General features: G+C 35.1%; 1 protein-coding gene across 8 annotated transcripts in view; it reads right to left on the bottom strand.

The window, feature by feature from the left end:
* RAP1GAP2 (RAP1 GTPase activating protein 2) overlaps nucleotides 1-20,360 on the bottom strand; it is a 2,340,619-nt gene that overhangs the window by 267,097 nt on the left and 2,053,162 nt on the right. For all 8 annotated transcript variants that reach the window (XM_044054262.1, XM_044054256.1, XM_044054258.1 and 5 more), the window contains one exon: nucleotides 3,973-4,044. In XM_044054262.1, the coding sequence (XP_043910197.1) occupies nucleotides 3,973-4,044 (72 nt within the window). The remainder of the gene's footprint in view (nucleotides 1-3,972; nucleotides 4,045-20,360) is intronic.

Below are 20,360 nucleotides of genomic sequence, written 5' to 3'. Positions count from 1 at the left end.
AAGGCATTCTAAGGCTCTACTTGCATCCTGAATTTTTGCTCATGTCAAGCGTAACACTATTCGATGTTTATCTTTCTTCTAATAACTGGATATCCAATTACTAATATACTTTTTTTACCAGATATGAAGACTCTCCCACTTGTAATTCAGTAATGTCTGCTTTTTCAGTTGTAACAAAAATATGATCTATATCACCATTAGTCTTATTATTTTCGCCTTGTTCACTGTTTAATTTTCAATCTTATTCTCATCTACTTGTCTTTGCACTTCTATAGCCTGAGCTATGTTGGCAACTTAGGTCTATATTATATTAATTAATCAACCCCATGTAAGCAAAAGCTTACAACGTCGAAACCTCAGAACAGCGATTTTTTTTCCAAGGGAAAAAATCAGTGTTCCAAAATTAAAAAAAAAAAAATAAATTTAAAACATTACATAATGGGGGGCTTTGCCCCCCCACCCCTTACTTAAATATACCATCTCTGAGATCGCACTACAGTGCTGAAATGGCAAAGTAACGAAAGCGGCCAAGCGAATTCTTTCCCAGGGAAAGAATTCACTGAAAAGCTGCTTCGTTATTTTGCCTTTTTGCTCTTTTTGGTTTGATCAAGACACATTTGACAAACTGCATTTGCGATCTCGTAATAGGAACCCGACGACTTTAGTCTTCCTTCTCTTTTTTACTTACAGTAACATTCTTTAATTCCTCCAAGTTCAATTTAGATTTCTTCCTTTCAGCCTGTCCTTTGCCTCTTTTTTTTGCCTTCCATGTTGGAAAAATGTAATTTTCTGTAGAATGAATGTTTTGTGACTGAACAATGTTATTGTTCTCTGTAATCTGTGTGTTACATAATAAAGCAGTGCCTTTTTTAACATATAAACTTGTTATATTATAGACTTTACACAATTTATTTTTCTTTTTAGTTATTAGTTGTAAACATTTCGTCCATTTTGCTTTCTTCTTTTTTTTTCTACATGCTTTGAATCCATAGGTTGCCGAACACTTGTATCTTTACTCCAAATATCATGTTTAATAAGGCTTGAGTGATCTTCACTGGTAATGGCCACTTCTTTTTCTAAATGTGTTCTATTTGTACTTCGCCTGCTATTATCTTATCATCCCAGTCATTAATATATGTAACATCAGTTTCCCAAACTGTGCCACTTGTACAAGTGCAACTATTTTTAGTAAGCCTACTATTAATAACAGAAAGCAAATCTTCCAGGTTTTAGCAAGGAGAATACACATCTCTAATGTTAGTAGGTGTTAGCTTTATATATATAAACAGCATTTAATACACTGGGCAAGATACTTACACTTCATAAAATCACTAATGGCATATTCATCTAATGCACACATTCTCAGCTACAAAAAATTAAAATAAAGAATTTTAAAAAGAAAATTATCAAAATCATTAACCACTGAATTCAAAGAAATTAAGACAATTAGTAATTTGAGAAAATTGTGCCAGGAAATCACAAAAAACAATATGCAAATAAATATTACATACACTGAGCTAACTTTGTACAAGGGGAAGTAATTCATAAAGTAGGTATTTTGACCTCCATACCAGTTGTGCCAGTAACACTAAAAGATACATGTCCTTTACTTCACTCCCAATAGCTTCTGCTCACAATTGCTTGCAGTTGCAGTAAAAATCAGAGGTAAAAAATAAAATATAAATCAAAATAAATATTCTCCAACCAAGCAGTTACACAACAAATCATATAATAACACTGGATGGTTTCAGATAAGCTCTGGAAGTTGAAGTAGAAACAGACCATAAAGTACTGCAAAGTATATTCAGAAAGTTTCTGTATAAAAACACCTCTATTCTAACCTGTCTCACTCGTAACTTCAACACTAGCTTCATCCCATATTTTCTGTTGAGATTCTCTGTCTAAATCACTTACACACATCCTAATTTCCTCTTTGTTCCTGAGCTCATTAGTACCTTAGACAGGGTTTATTATATATTATAAATGCTTACATCTACCTAGACAATGAAAACCAAATTTATATCACTCTAAGCAAATGCTATATTATCAATTGTTTGTAAATGCTTTACCAGTAATATGTATTCTCAACTATTTTTTATTTATAATTTGTGTTCCTTTGTACATACTACTACTGCATGAGTTTATACTGCAGCTTTTGTTATGTTCTCATTTGTATCTGTTGGGGTTTTCCCCCTGGACCTCTGGTGAAAATGGGCATGCCCCCAGTCAGACTATCCCGGTAAACAAACATCAAATAAATAAAATAAATAAAAATTACAGAAAAGTATATACAGCAGATATTTTGAACAGAACATATTCATAAAAGAGAAAGAAGTTACTGGAAAGAGAATGAATAGATTCTTTGTCCAATGCCACAGTTGCCAATGCCAGAAGAAAAAGCAGAGATGTATTGAAAGTATCTTAGAAATGCAGCTATGAAAAGAAGTGACAATGACAGACTTTGAAGTGTAAAACTCATCAGTCACCAAGGAAATGTAGCTTTACTTTTCCTTTAGGATGAAAATAAGTTGTGTCTAAATTTTCAAAACAAGAAGGTTACTATATATAACCAGCTAAAAGAAAATATACTTTAGGGAGTACATAAACCATGTCTTGGTAAAGTGCAAAGAATGAGAAAAATGTTTTTTATACTGGCCAGGAATATCTGCACAAATATATAAAGCCATGTAAAGCTGTGATATGTGTAATGTGTACCACAAAAGTAATCTTCAATAGGAGATTTGTCTAACATAATACATGGAAAACCTTTGGGCAGAGCAGGAACAGATGTTTGTTTCATTTCAAAAATGTTATGTACATGATCTATATGGACTACTACTCCATTTTCCCTGCAGATACTAAATTAACAGATACTACAAGTAGTGGTATGGTAAATGCATGGAAGTCTATATTCACAAGCTAACAATTATCTTTTCATATCTAACAATGGCTTATAAATTAAGGGCATGAAATGTAAGTGATATAGCCCATGGTGTTTAGATTTGTAACAAGTTCACAATATCCAAAATCTGAAGGGCTGGTAAAGTGAACTATCTAAAAGTTGAAACCTTGATAAACACTAGCAGTAGTTATGGAACTGTACTAGGGTGGTTTCTGGAGTTTAGGAATACCCCAAAGCAGGATCTTAATCTCACATCGCTCAGTTACTAAAGGGAAGAAGATTAAAAAAGTAAATCATCAATTTCTACAACATTATCAATGTCAGAAAATCAAGGCAAGTTAGAAAATGCACAAAAGTAAACAACGAAGGCAGAAATATCAATATGGTAAGCACTTCAGAAGACTCTCAAAGCTCTAGCTAGGATGCCCAGAATAATTGAATCTTGGCTGTATCAGCATCCTGAACCTTTAATAGCTAGTTGAGTATCAGCACTTGAACCAAATGTCTTATGTAGTTTGAAGAGAATTTATAGCCATTTGTTTAGAAGAAATCAAAAGGTATCACTTTCTGATGATAATATCTAGTCCCCAGAGACAAATACAAGCTCTGAAGGCAAATAGGTACACAGATGTAGACAGATGTAGAAGAACTTTGAGACATGCTATATCATATAAAGAAAGCATGGTTGTCAGATGACTTGAAAATGGGTAAACTGATCACATGTTACAGACAGGGCATGTCTGCAAACAATAAATTGATCATTCGTGCACACCAGAACTTGACTATGATTTGTTGATAAAACCATTAGCACATTAAGCTAACAGAAGCTTACAGTCAAACATTTGCAAATCACAAAATTAATAATGGTATAAAGATTTTTTGTTTTTCCTTTCCTTTATTATTCTTGCAGCACTTGTAAAGTTTTATTACATAAGCATATGAAAATTGACTGCTTTCTGTGTGTATTAACCATGGCACACAAACAATATAATAGTCCTAGGTCTGGAAATTCTCAGATACACAGTGTTTTGTCAGAAGTACACAAATATCTCACAGTTCAGTTTTATTACCTTTTTGAACACTGGTGGGTTTGGTAAGTGAGGTCCAAAGAAAGGTACATCTTCCCGGGCAGTAACTGCTACCTGACATAAAAAGAGTATGCAAATGAAAGATAAGTAATATTCAGCAGGGTTACAGCACATTATTAGAAATGTCAGCAATTATATTATCCAATTTCTTATACACTATACAAGAGGCTATTAAGTCATATAAAAGCTAGCATGCAAAGTGAATGGCTAAAATAAATTGCCTTAATATCACTACTTATGTTGTGTTATGATAAAGAATTTGGATATGCAGAATGAGAAAAATATCACTGTAGTATGACATAGGATATAAGTAAAATATGCATCTTCTTATGTGACAGAATGCAGTAAGAAAGGCTAAAAACAGCTTACATTGTCTAAATAGAAGAAATTCCTCAAATGTAAAACATATGGCATATTCTACCATACTGGAAGTGGGGCTTTCCTCATGACTCACTTATAAAAGGAATATTTAAGATGTCCAGTAACACATTATGTCAATATAAAGTGCAATAAAGCAATGAATGAAAAATTGTGCTGTGATGTAATTTATATACTGGGAGGCACAGTGGTGTAGCAGTTAATGTTGTCACCTCACAACAAAAGGTTCTCTAGTTTGATTCTCAGCCGGGGTGCCTTCTGTGTGGAGTCTGCATGTCCTCCTTGCATTTGTGTGGGTTTCCTCTGGGTAGTCCGTTTTCCTCCCACATTCCAAAGTCATGCATCTGGAGCATTTCTCCCTGGGTCTCTGATGACAATAGTTTGTGTCCAAGTCGGAGTTTCCTGGTCAACAAATATTAAATAAATAAATATAGATTTTACTTCAGCATTTGACAGGGTCATAAACAAAATGCTGATGAATAAATTAAAATAACTAGGTACTGAAGTACTCTTGATAAGATGGATAACTGCACAGCTAACAAATAGGACATGGCAAATATCATACAGTAATTAGACAGGTGAAATTCTTCTTTACAGTCAGGGTGTCCCATAGGGCTCTGTCCTAGGTCCATACGTGTTCAGATTGTATCTTCTGTATCTTTCTTTTTGATCTCAGGTGTTCTACAGTCTGTATGCAGATGACTTGAAATTGGATACACTGATTACATCTGTTACTGATAGGACATGTCTGCAAAAGAACTTGACTAAATTGACTATTTGGGCACAGGATAATAATATGCTGATAATACATCAAAAACTAAGCATACAAGATTTGGAAGACATAAATTGAAAGGTGATTACTTAATACAGCACACAGTGATTGAAACTGTAGATTAATTTAAGGACCTGGGTATATAGAATCCAGTTTTGAGTTTTTTTAATCATATCAAGCAATTCTTTAATGATGGCTGCAGAACTATAGGTTGTATTAAAAAAGTCTAGGGAATTAGAAATGATGAAGTGATTGTTTGTTAGTTAGATTATACCCAAACCTGAGAACGGAATAACACAATGGAAACTTTTTAAGAAAACAGACACAAGTAAATGGAAAGAGTACAGCAGAAATATAGCAAGGCCATCTAGTTATCATGAAAGCCTGAAATATCTGAACCTGTACAGTGTCTCATATAGAGATTTAAGAGGATATCATATTAAGGTATACAGTGCATTTAGAGACAACTATCTCTGGTAATATTTGAGGTTATTCAAAAAGTAATACAGAATCATCAGATAACCAATGTAGAAGATTCTAGATGAATGAGAAGTGTACTGATTGATTCTCTAAGAAAACAGCTGATGCATGGAACAGACTACCAAATTACATTAAAGCAAGTATTACTTTAGATATTTTTAAGAACAGTCTGGATACTTATAATGGGAACAACTGTTTGGTATATTAACAGGCTAGAAGGGCATTAATGCTCATGCTTGAAATATGTATGTGTGTATGTAATGCAGCATGAATCCTTACATGTGTAGTAATCTCAAGTTCTTTAAATACAGCACTACTAATGCCATAAGATAGAGAGAGAGCAAGAGAGATGGGAAGAGGCAGAGAGAGAGAGAGAGAGAAATAAGTTAATCATCTTAAGCAATACTATACATACTGCTGTAATCAATGAATATCTACTTTTATAAAGAGGAACTTGGGGTGAAATATAAGGAGAGTTTTGGATGAAAGTGCATAAACCACAATATGTCTATGATGTGACTACTAAAATGGTCCACAGTTACTTACATGAGCTATACTATATAAAAAAGTTCTACTTTTCCTTCAGTTGGCCAATGATTTAAGACAAAAAATTAAGCTCACTACCAGCCTATCAATACTTACAGTGAACTTGCAAAAACTTACTACTTCATGTACAACATCCTTAATAAAATCAACCCTAAAATAGTAAATACCATTACAGAAAACATTTAATACAAATATACCAGGATGTTTGTCTGCTTGCATTCTAACCATTCACCAATGTGCTAACTGATTGTTTTAATTTGGAACTATTTAAATGTGTATGGAAATGTTAAACATTCTGATGAAGTTCTTAGAATGAAAGCGCTTAATCTATTAAAATATCTTGTTGAATTTTACTCTTCTTGTCGCCTGCTGCCTTGCTGTGGATGTTTTGGTCTATGGTTTATGTTCTACATCCTTTGGATTTTCTTGTTGAGCTGGTTTTATTTAATTCTTTGGAATGGCAAGTTTGGAAGGAGATGAGTTAGGTAATAATCTTACAGGTCATTCTATTCGGGATGAACTTTGCACTACTATTCGAAGAGTTTGAGCTGCTTTAGACACTTTGCAAACTTCATTTTCATTGTTTACCAGCCAGTTTGAGTCCCAAGAGGTTAACTGCCTGTGATGTCAGTAAGAGATCGCTTTGAGTCAATGCCAAAGGCACTATCTTAAGACCGTAACCATTCCTGTGAGGAAAGAAATGGTTTCAATGTTGTTACTTCCGGCACTGATTTTGAACATTTTTTTTAACTATTTAGCAATCCTTTTATGACTGTGGACAATACCTTAGTCCTTCATGAAAATTTAACTAATGACTGCACTGTACAGGAGCAGTTGATACTTTTTACAATAAATTGAGGAAGCTTCAAAGTTTAACTTATGAAAATTTGTACTTTGAACAGTGTATTAGTTTGAAAATAGTGCCGATGGGTCATAGAATTTTCAAATATCCCAATGTTTTGTCAGTGAATGATTTGTTCTATGTAGAACTGACTGTGTATTTTAATGGCACTGGTCTATAACTGCTCAGGTTTTTAATCTGACAAAATGAAAGTCTTATTTGGACCCTTAATGATGAGATAAAGGCATTTGATACATCTATTTCCCAGCAGATGAGAAATTTACAGGTACGAGTAGAGGTTGACATCATATTTTCTTCTATGCAAAGGGGTGCTGCTAGTATTATTGATAAGAAAAAGAAAAAAACATATGAGGGACATTAAGGCATATAAGGAGGGCATGGCGTATCTATCACCTATAGACAATGCTTTTAATAGTTCCTCTTGTGTTTTTTATCAATCAACTCCCTTATCCAATCAAGAAGAATTTCCTCCTTTGGTTCATGATCATTCTAACAATCGTTTTTTTAGTTCATGAACTAGTGAGAAGGTTGGAGAGAGTGGCCAACAAGCAATCATCCAATCAGACAATCACAGAACTTGGTCTGGCCAATCAGGCAGGCCCAAATGAACTGGGGGGAAGAGAGTGTGGGAGAGGGCTTGCTTGGAACAAGATTCATTAAACATAGCTTTTTATGGCTTTTTTTGTTACATTGTATTAAATTAAAGGACAATGTTTACAATTTTACAAGCAAAATGTTTAATGTTGAACAAATTAATACCTTAAGTAAAGGATTAACTTTTGTTCCTTCAAGACAAGGCAATGTAAGTCATACTTTAGTTGATTTAAAATTGTTTTGTATAAAGTTAAGTATGGCTTACATTTTTGAGGGTGCAGATCCATGTGATAGTGTACCTTTTAAAAAGGCCAGTCATTTCAGTCAAGTTTTGCCTACAGTAGTCTCCCTCTGGACCTTAGGCTAGATAAATGAATGGCTGGTTAATTAGAAAATACAAACAAAATAGCATTTATAGGTTAGAAATCAGCTAGAATAACAGTCTTTGTGTTAATATGCATTTTTTCTAATGAATATGAAGTCTAAAACAAATGTCTGTCATTATTTAGCCCAGAGGAGGCAGAAGTGTCATTGTTCTCTGTTGTCTTTTGCTAGGGCTATGGCAGAAATTTGATGGCTGGTTAAAGAGGAGGCTGGATAAGAGAGAGTCTACTGTACTGCCATTTTTGTGTTTCATGATGTCTGTAAACAAGAAATTTTATTGATGGCTTAAAACAAACCTATTTCCTGTTATTACAATTTAAATAAAAAAGAGAGGTATTAAGTAATAGACGGGTTTTACATTTTATGTGAGCGGACAAGAGTAGTGGTTTAATTGTTATGTACCAGAATGAGTATGTGCAATCGATTCAAACTATGATCAATAACCCAGAAGGGTTTGAGAGGGCAATAATGGTGCAGATAAAATCTAAATATTGTTTTATACATGATGTCTTGTAAGATTTACTGGCCAATGGTTTAATATCATATGAGGTATTTTAGTTTTTATATGTTGAATAACTGAAATTAGCTATTTTATTTGGGATTCTAAGTCACACAGTTACACAGTGGGGTTTTTCCTTTACCATTTAGACCAATAGTCTTGGCTAAAGGCAATGTTAAGGAACACATTTCCATATTTTTAGATTACTTTCTTAGTTCTTTAGTTCGGGGATTGGAAAGTTATATTAAAGATTCATGGCACTTCTTAGACTATTTGAGTATAGTAATTTTAAAAGAAGAACACATCATGATGTTTACGGTGGATGTAAAGTCCGTATATACTAGCATACCTATAGAAGAGTATATGGATATTCTGAGATGGTTTTTGTTTAAATTTAGGCAATATAGTGCTGATACAATCAGCACTATTTGTCAGTTAATGGAATTGATGTTGGAAAACAATTATTTTATGTTCAGCGGGGAATATTTTGTCAGAAACAGGGTGTGGTGACGGGTGCCATTGTAGCTCTGCCAGTTTGATTATGGGATGGTGGGAAACTCAGTTTCTGTGACAAATTCCATTTTTTACAGCTCATGTAAAAGTATATGAAAGACTTGTAGATCATTTATTTTTTGTTACAGATAGTAATGGAGAAGATATTTCCAATTTTATTTTGGATATAAATAAAAGTAATGAATTTTTGTCTTTTGTTTTAGGCAATAGGGGTTTGACTGTACATTTTTGGACATTACTGTTCATTGGGATATGATACAGAAAAAAATTAGTAGTCAGATTGGGTTCATATTAAAACACCGACCGCTGAAAACAGCAAACAGTGTTTCATCGACACATATTCAGCGAACGCTGAAAATGTCGAAACCACAGAACAGCGATTTCTTTCCTAGGGAAAGAAATCACTGTTCCAACCCCCAAAAAAATAAATAAATAAACATTAAACACTTCCAACACATACACACATACCCTAACCCTAGTTTTACCCCCTAAAAAAACAGTAAACAACTAAATACACATATGCACATAACCCAACCATACATCTAATGAAAAAAAAAACAGTAAACATTTTAAAACATACGCACTTACCTTAACCCGCACCCTAACTCTAAAGTCCAAAACAGAATCACCGTACCAATACCAGAGTCCTCCTAACCAAGCACGAAAGTCAGCAAACAAAAGAAAGGCAGGACACTGCTGTGTAGTCTTCGTTTAATAAAACACGATAAAATCCAGAGGTAAGCGCTTTCGGGTTAAGACCCTTCTTCAGACAAGTTAAAACAGTCAAAACCACTTTTTAAGTATAGCACAATCAGTGACACATCATTAAAACAGCCAATCAAACATTAATAAAAAACACGCCTCCTCTGTAAGGCTGGTTTTAAAGGGACCAGGTCATTTAGACCTGGTTCCCTATGCGCCTGCAATTCTATAATCCAGCGTGACTCAAGAGATTCAGTGAGGGCTTTAACATCCCCTCCTCTATTATTCAATACAACATTAGCCACTACTCTGAAAACAAATGAGTGTGAAGGGCAGACCTCAATATGTTTATACAAGGGATTGTGAACGTCTTTGTTCCTAATGGAGGACAGATGTTATAATATCCTGACCTTGAACATTCTATTTGTCATGCCAACATCTGTCCTCCATTAGGAACAAAGACGTTCACAATGCCTTGTATAAACATATTGAGGTCTGCCCTTCACACTCATTTGTTTTCAGAGTAGTGGCTAATGTTGTATTGAATAATAGAGGAGGGAATGTTAAAGCCCTCACTGAATCTCTTGAGTCACGCTGGATTATAGAATTGCAGGCGCATAGGGAACCAGGTCTAAATGACCTGGTCCCTTTAAAACCAGCCTTACAGAGGAGGCATGTTTTTTATTAATGTTTGATTGGCTGTTTTAATGATGTGTCACTGATTGTGCTATACTTAAAAAGTGGTTTTGACTGTTTTAACTTGTCTGAAGAAGGGTCTTAACCCGAAAGCGCTTACCTCTGGATTTTATCGTGTTTTATTAAACGAAGACTACACAGCAGTGTCCTGCCTTTCTTTTGTTTGCTAACTCTAAGGTCAGTAACTCTCGCACCTTTACATAAACAGTTCCAAACACACACACACTTACCTTTACCCTAATCCTACCCCCCCAAAACAAACGTAAACAGCTGAAAACACATACACACATAACTCAACCATACATCTAACACAAAATAAACAGTAAACACTTTCATACATATGCACTTACCTTAACCTGCACCCTAACCCCAAGGTCAGTAACTGTTGCACAATCATGCTCGGGAGCTATACCGGACAAGGGACCATACTACACTTCAGAACAGGCAAAGCAACAAAATGGTCAAGCGACTTCTTTCCCAGGGAAAGAATTCTCTGAACAGCCGCTTCGCTGTTTTGCCAGTTCGCCCTACATGTGTCAACGAAAACGCATTCAACAAAATGTGTTATCATCGTTCTAATAGGAACCCATCAGATTTATAGGAAGGAATGTTTTTCCAACAACTATTTGTATTTTCAGAGTGCGCATCTTCATTATATGAAGAAAAATATACCCAGAGGGCAAATCATCAGGGTTTCCAGACTGACTACTGAATAAAATGTTTTTTGAAAGGCACTGCAGATGGCATAAATTTATTTCATGAAAGAGATTATAGGTTGGGCAAATTACATAAAACAGCCCAAGAAATTATAACCAAGATGTTTGTTGTACTATTTCCCAAAAATACTGTCAGCAGGGATGTCCATTAAAGATGCCAATAATGCTGACACAAAATATATTAGAAGTTTTTGTTTATGAATGACAGTGGATGATTTTAGCATTAGAAGCATAATACACCACCAAAATTGGAGAATTCTTAAGGGTAATTCTCAGGCTGGGAAAGTTGTTAAATGGCCTAATTTTATTATTAGAAAAGATAAATCTATTAAGCAATATTTAGAAACAGATGTTAGAAAAATGGCAGTCACACCTTCTAATAAAGATTTAGGTATGCTTAAATGTGCTTTTTGCATTGTTTATAATGATATATGGGAAGGTCCTTCCATTGTGCTACCTTATATGGACAGGAGTTTTACATCAGAAGGGCACTTTAATTGTAATACCGCTGGCATTGTTTACATTGCAATCTGTTCTTGCTGTCTGTCTTTGTATATAGGAATGACCACTAGGAAACTGAACGTTAGAGTGAAAGAATATCTTTATACCTTAAAGAAAAAATACATTAATAATGCTTTATATAAGCACTTCTTTTAAAAAAATATTTTTTCGTTCTTGAACATTTTCCTAGAGCTCTTATGGGTGAGAATTACATGAATCAATTACTTAGAAGGGAGACATTCTGGTAGATTAGAATGCAAGCAGATAAATATCCTGGTATTAGTGAAAATATTTGTATTAAATGTTTTCTAGAATGATATTTACCATTTTAGGGTTGGTTTTATTAAGGATGTTGTACAGTAGGTTTTTGCAAATTCACTTTAAGTATTGATAGTCTGGTAATGAGCTTAATTCTTTTGTCTTAAATCATTGACTGTGTTACTTGAATGTTTTAATTTGGAACTATTTAAATGTGTATGGAAATGTTAAAAGTTATTCTGATGAAGTCATTGGATGAAAGTGCTTAAAGTATTAAAATATTTCACTGAATTTTATCCGTCTTGGTGGATGTTTTTGGTGTGTATGCATGCTGTAATGCCACATGTAGTCTATTTGTAGGTAGTGGACTGCTTCCTTCCTGTGGATGTTTTTGATGTGTATGCATGCTGTAATGGCACATATGGTCTACTTGTATATAATGGACTGCTGCCCTCCTGTGGATATTTTTGGTGTATGCATGCTGTAATGCCACATGTGGTCTACTTGTATGTAGTGGAAGACACTAGGTGTGCACAGATGGATGCTTTGCACAGGTAACTATTAACTTTGCTGTTGCATATACTTTTGGTGATGTGGACATAACTTCTGATGTTGTTTGCATTATGTTTCATGTGAGGACATAAACGATGGCTGTTATTTTGGATACTATGTAAACAGCAGTCAGTGAGAGATAGTTTTTGATTGGAAAGTGGCTTGCCTGCTTTTTGTTTTACCACTGTGTCACTGCTGTGTGTCTGTGTTGACTATATAATATTCAGCAGTGCAACATTTTATGGGAGGTTTGCAGCTGGATACTTGTTATCTATTTATCTGCATTTCTTTACTACGAAAGTCTGATTGGGCCAGTAATGGCCACTTTTCTGTGAAGACCCAGGGAGAAAAGGTTCATGAGATACAGGGAATAAACAATGATGTGCATCAAAAAATAAAATTACAGTCTGAATCATTATAAGGCAGCAAATAAATCACACATGACAGAGTGCAGTTAATGGATAGGTTATGAGTACCTGAGAGAAAAATAATGGCCACAGAACAATGAACATTTAATGGATATAAAACTAATACCAAACACAATAATATGGAATATCCCAATATTAGAGAAATAACACTTTGTGTAGGTATATAACAGAAAACAGGGAATACGGCATAAGAGTATAATATGATATGAGGAAAGCTATGGTCAACTAGCAGGTTGCTTCTAGGATAAGAAGTCATGGCTACACTTCCTTTTGTAAGAGAGATGTATATTGTGCACAACAAATATAGCAACCAATAAAGTCAACATATACCATGCAATATGATGTCTCTGTCTATCTACTTACATCTAAGGGAGCATCAGACAACCATGTTTGATGGTGTTGCGTTTAAATACTTGATCTGAAACTACAGCCTTTAGTATTGGGCTTTGTTTGTAAATGGCAAGTTTTAGCTTTCAAACACTATGCCCTCAACCACTATTTGGACCTTGTGAGCATTCAAATGCAATGCATTATGATGCAGTGGACTGTCCACACATGCATTATTGCGACTGGAGACTCAAACATCAGTTTGCTAAGACATTTTTGTAAAGTGGACTAGAAAAAGAAAAGACATTTCCACAATTCAAGTGGACAGAAGTCACCCACTTCTAAAGTTCCACATTCAAAGAAGTAATAAGTTATTGGTTTTGATCCAACAAGTACTATTTTTCAAACCATTAAGTAAATAGCTGACATTATCTACCAGGACAACAAGGAACATTATGGCTGACTGATGGACATCTTTCTGAATTAAGGATACCATGCTCCGTATCCTTTGCAACTATGTCTGAAACCATGCATCCGCAGAAAACTCATTGAGCTGTTGCTTGTCCAAATGGAACTACTGGAAATCAAAAATGAAGGCTTTTCCATTAGAAACCTTTGGAACATCCTGTGGGGTTTCAAAAATGGGAATTATGTTAATACACATTTGTTAGGGCACAGTGGTCATCAGTGCTTTCTGATGCAGAATGGGAGAATGGTCTGAAATATTACCATTTTAAGCTTTCTGAATTTGATGTGTGTGTTTAAAACTGATGGATCTCAAACAGGTATCCACTAATACTCACTCTCTCCCTCTCTGCGATTAGAAGGAAACTGGGTTAATATACTGCTAAAGGGGTGCAAATTCTCCTTGAAATCCGTCATGAATGAGGCCCTGTCAAAAATAGAAGAATACCTTTAAATACAATTGCGATAGATTGGCGAAGTGGCTTTTGACAATACAGTTATCTTGTAAGCATGTCTCTAAATATACAGCTCAGTAAGTCGGGTAAAAAGATTTGTCATTTTTCCAAAAAGTTAATGTCCGGGCTGACAAGATAAATTTAATGGGAGTCAGAATTTTGGAAACAGAAAGGGGAGAGGATGTTCCCAGCTGCAAATCCACAGAAGGACATAAAGAGTCATTTAGAAGAAGATTCTCTATCTACAGTGAATGAAGTGCACTATTTTATCTCCTTCTTGGCCTGAATTTTCCAAGCAACATGTTCTGTCCTGCCCCCTACATAAGTGCTCATTGTCAACAACTGCAATAAATAACATAAGCTGATCAAAATACATTTTCCTAGAAAAAGGAAATGTATTTTCTTTCCCCTGAGGCATACATGCCTATAAAGGAACGTCAACAACTGCATTTCTTACACTTATTTTGTAAGTCTTAGAGTAAGAGAAGCCGTGCCAAGCCAGGATAGCTGCACTGAGCGCAATCACAGATCTTTTACAAGAGCTCATTGTAACAGCCGATCTTACTGTCTGGGTTTGCTCACTTTATACTCTCTTCTTTCCTGGGAAATTTTTCATCAGCTATGTCCTTATACCTGTAAAGGTCAATACTGGTCCTGCACAAGTGTTCTATGATGCTGTGGTTTGTGTCTAACTCTTTTATATATAGTCAGATTTTCTAAGAGTGTCTTTCTTTTGTTGTTCAAACTGTTTCAAGGCCTACACAGTGAATTGTGTTTCTAACAACTCCCTTTGCATAATTAACCAAATATTGTAACTATTAAAATAGTAAATGAAATTCACCAAAGATTTATTTATTTATTTATTTTACATTTGTTTACTGGGAAAGTCCGACTGGATATATGTCCATTTTCAGTGGAGGCTCGGGGAGAAAAGCTCCAGAAAGCAGAGTATAAATACATTAGGAACAATAGAAATATTTAGAGATAAGTATAATATGAAGTTTTCAGTAGGGTAACAAACATGGATAAAACATAGTAGACAACATCAAAGTCATGCAGCTTCAATTTCAGACAATAATACACAGAGTTATGGGCTAAGTCCCTTCAAGAATTTGTACACTTATTATAGTATAAGACTGAAATGTTTAGGGGAGAGTTTGCAGGAACAGTGGGTGGTGATTAGTAGTTAAGCAGGGACACTGCCAATGCTGCTGGAAGTGTAGTTTGAGGCTTTTTTTGAATTGGGTTAAGGAGGATTGGTGATTAAGTTTGGCAGGTAGCATATTCCAAGTTTTGCCTACTGAGTTGGTGAATAGTGAGTCCCCAGCAACATTTATGCTCTAAGTTGTTTGTACCAGCAGTATGTTAGCAGAGCATAGTGTCCTCAGGTTGCTGTATGATTTAATGATCTTATTTAGTGCTGGTGTTTTTTCAGGTTGATATAGTATTTTGTGGGTTATTATAAGTTGGTTGTATCGGAGAAGACTAGGCCACTCTAGACATCCTAGTTGAGTTAGGTTGATACAATGGAGAGTCCTAGAGGTAGCACCTGTAGCAAATCTAGCAATATTGTTGTAACAACTAGCAAGTTTGGTAAAGGTGGCTTGGTTCAGGTTAGTGAAGAGGGGGGGAGGCATAGAGGAGGGTAGATAGTAGGTGGGACCGAGCAATAGTGGTTCTTGCAAAAGGAGTGAGGAAGGGTTTGACCCTGTATAGCGAGCCCAGTTTTTTGTTGACAGATTTGATGGCTTGATTGACATGGATATCATATTTTAGGGCGTTATCGACGGCGATGCCCAGGAGTTTTGTGTGAGTATCTGGGGATATGATCGTGCCATTGTTGGAGCTTATGGTAAAGAATGGCAAGGAGGATTTAACAACATTATGTACAATTTCCTGTAGGGGCTGGAGGGAGGGTAGCTTGACTATTTCATCTATTATAAATGTCAAGTCCAAAGAAGGGAGAAAGATGTATTCTTGTCGACTGTAGGACTCAATTTAGGAAGTCTTTAACTGATACACCTGCTACTTTACATGAATATGCCTTTAAAAGATCAGTTAAAAAAAGCAGAAAGCCAACATCATTTCACAGGGACGCAAATTATCAAAATAGTATTAACATGTGAGATCAAATGGGCTATTTGATTTATAACAAATCATAAAAATGACGACAGACCACACAGGAAGTGATAGCGAGCATTAATACAGCTGAGCACTATAAGATTACTTTCAGATGTTGATGTCGCTGTCCTTTTGATTTAAGTATAGGGATTTATAGTATTCTCTTTTCATCTATTACTTCCATTTCCGCATGTTAGTGCTCTGTGTGATTCATGCTTTGTTATCTATGTATGGATTCAGACTTCCCAGGTACCCAAAACACTAACAACTGCTTACCTGACTATAACTGCTAGACAGAAACTGTTCACAGAGATACCACCAAAGGCAGTGGGATACTATCCTGTCTTTCACACTTTGTACTCTTAACAGGAAATTTTATAAGTGTTACGATTATATGAGTATAGAGTGGTAGCATGGATTTACATCCAACTAAAAAAAAATCAACTCTGAGACAAGTTCCTGCATTAACAATATGCCAGATTGTGAATTATTTTGTGTAAGAGAAGCCTGTCATGAGAGAGATTTTGTTATCAGTAGAAAATAATTGGCATTCTAATTTCTAACTGTACAATATCTATGACTTTCGATTTTACTGTAGCTTGCACCATTAGGCAAGTGCATTGGGAAAATAGTTTTAATAGGTTAGAGGTATCTGCTATTAAGTCATTTTAAGTTGTTTTAATGTATGGAAAGTGAAGAAGCACAATATATGTATTCCTCCTCCAGGTGACATTATTCATGCTGGTTGTTCTATGTCATAGTCAATACAAAGAAAATTACACACTGTATTGTACAGATAATAAAGGACAGTGTCTTTTCTGCAGCAGTTCACATCAGCATGCCATATATATTTTGAAATCCATATTTACAGTAGACTACCTCTTATCTGGTCTCGCTGGGAACAGACCTCAGGCTGGATAAACAAATGGCTGGTTAGTCAGAAAATGCATGCAAAATAGCATTTATAGCTTATAAATCAGCTAGAGTAACAGGATCTGTGTTAGTATGCAATCTTCTAATGAATATGAAGTCGAAAACTCAAATGTCTGTCATTACTTTGCCTAGAGGAGGCAGAAGTCTTGTTCTTGTCTGTTGTCTTTTGCTAGGGCAATGGCAGAAATTTGATGACCAGTTAAAGAGAACACTGGTAAAAGAGAGGCCAGATAAGAGGGAGTCTGCTGTATATAATTCGCATGATGCTATGAATATTTATCTGCTATAACTGCTGCATGTTTATGACTGACTTGTGGTGTTTGATGTCTTAAATGCAGCTACAAAGATCTAATTAAAAGGGCATCAGTTATGCCCTGTGGCTTTTCCTGGAATGTGACATTCATATATAAATGAGACAAACAAATCAAAGTAACAAATGATGCTTTCTGCAAGCTGTTTATGAAATACAGTAAGGTAACATTTACCAAGAAACTAATGGGGTTTGTGATTAATTATTAAATTATAAGTATACACCAGGCATGAGTGTTCCCTCATAATAATTGAAATCAGTTTAGTGTTAGATGGTTATCTTTGTCTGGAGGTACCAGAAAGGAAATGTGGTCCACAGAGTTACAAAAAACTAAAGTGAGGGAAACTATCAATATCATTACGGTTCCAAAAAAACGTCTAAGGCATATTGTTGGAAACATGCTTAAAAATACAAGCAGAGCACTAAAATATTTGGTAAGAGAATATGTGCAATTCAGTCATCAGCCTAAACGCGAAGGGCATAGAGAAGGAGCTACAAAGCTGACAGATGGGCAGATCAGACAGAGAACTGAATGATAAGATGATACTATGGTTTATCAAAAAAAAAATGTGAATATTAAATCCCCTTACCAGTTTGGAACCAGAAACAAGTCCTATTATAGATCCTGGACCCAGGAATGAGTGCTATCATTGGTCCTGCAAGGGACAATTCCGAGAGTTTGATATTCACGTTTTTGTGTTTCAACATTTTCAGAGTAAACACACAAACAGATGTGTATATAAATATATGTATATGTATATGTATATATATATATATATATATATATATATGTAGAACTTCAGCCCAAATGAACGGAGAAATCTAAGCACAAACCAAGCAGTATCCAATAAGAATAGCACGTTGTGAGTGGATAAGCAGCCAAAAAACTGTAGTCAATGCCTCTTGAAACAAGATGAAAACAGCTTTAATAGTGCACAGGAACAAAACGTAAGTGCTTTCACGAAATCAGCCTTCGCTTCTATATATATACACTATACATATATATATATATATATATATATATATATATATATATATATATATATATATACACACACACACATGGGTTCACTTTATAACTTTATAATTTTGAAATACTGAAATACCGAATTTCAGTATTTCAAAATCATAAAGTCAAAGACTCAAAATCGCGAAAGTGCATAATCATGAATCAGAATATTTCAAATTCGCAGTTATGGCTTATGGTATGTGGTGTGCGGTGTTGGGAGTATATCATGGTTCATGTCGTGTATGGATGTAGATGCAACTGAAAGTAAGTGAGTGTTAAGGTTTTGTGTGGGAGTTTGAGTGCGTCTGAATGTGTGTAAGTGCTGGATGTGTTGATGTGTGTATATGTGTGATATTTGTGTGTGTGCAAGGGACTGTGAAATGTGTGGGTGTGTGTTTCGTTTTTCTGTCTGTGCGATCTTGGAGTTAGTATATATAAGTAGGGGGCGTGCAAGGGGGCTCGCCCCACTGATTACATGTAGTGTAGGTTTGTTTATTTGTGTTTTTGTGTTTGTATGTGTTTTGTTTGTTGTAGTGTGGGTTGGATGATGTATGTGTTGTGTGATGTATGGTGTGTATGTGTTCGTGATTGTGTGCATTCGGGATTATGGACATTTGACTTTATGATTTTGAAATACTGAAAGTCAGTATTTCAAATTATAAAGTGAATCGATATATATATATATATATATATATATATATATATATATATATATACACACCCACACACACACAGGTACATCTATAGTATATATATACATATATATATACATACATCTATATATATATATATACACACACACACATATCTATATCTATATCTATCTATATATATATATATATATATATATATATATATATATATATATATATATATGGTTCCCTATCAGAATCCTGAAACACTATAAGCCTGAAAGTCAAAATCCCGAAAACTAATGACTGAAAATGCAAAATCTCGAAAATGCAAAATCCCGAAAGTCAAAATCCTGAAAACACAAAATGGACATGCTGACGTCATTGTGGCTTTGCTATTGTTAGCCCTGTGGTGTTAGGTCATGCGTTGGGTCCAGGTAAGTGTGCGGTTGGTTTTATGTTAGGGTTAGGCGGTATAAGTGAGTTAGGGTTAGGGCAGGTTAGGCATGTATGCAATAGTGACAAATATTGGGGTTAGGCGGTTTAAGTGAGTTAGGGTTAGGCGCAGGTCAGGTGAGTGTGCGATAGTGACGGACCTTAGGGTTAGGGTTAGGGTCAGGGTCAGTTGGTAGATATTAGTGTCTTTATAGTGACATATTAGCATTATTTGTGTTTTCAGGATTTTGACTTTCGGGATTTTGCATTTTCGAGATTTTGCATTTTCAGTCATTAGATTTCGGGATTTTGACTTTCAGGCTTATAGTGTTTCAGGATTCTGATAGGGAACCATATATATATATATATATATCTATATATTTATTTATATATATATATATATATATATATATATATATATATATATATATATGTATATATATAATATCATCTCATCATCATCATCTTCTTTCGGCTGCTCCCGTTAGGGGTCGCCACAGCAGATCATCTGTTTCCATTTCTTCCTGTCCTCTGCATCTTGCTCTGTCACACCAACTACCTGCTTGTCCTCTCTCACCACATCCATAAACCTTATCTTAGGCCTTCTTTTTCCTGTAACTTGGTAGCTTCATCCTTAGCATGTTTTTCCCAATATACTAAATATACTCAGCATCCCTCCTCAGCACATGTCCAAACCAATGTAATCTTGCCTCTCTGGCTTTGTCTCCAAACCTTCCAACCTGGACTGACCCTCTAATATACTTATTCCTAATCCTGTCCATCCTCGTCACACCCAGTGCAA

This window comes from Protopterus annectens, chromosome 13.part0 (assembly GCF_019279795.1).
Source record: "Protopterus annectens isolate FY-2018-M chromosome 13.part0, PAN1.0, whole genome shotgun sequence".
NCBI lineage: Eukaryota > Metazoa > Chordata > Ceratodontiformes > Protopteridae > Protopterus > Protopterus annectens.
Note: the sequence above shows the minus strand (reverse complement) of the source record. Positions and strands in the feature narration are given on the sequence as shown.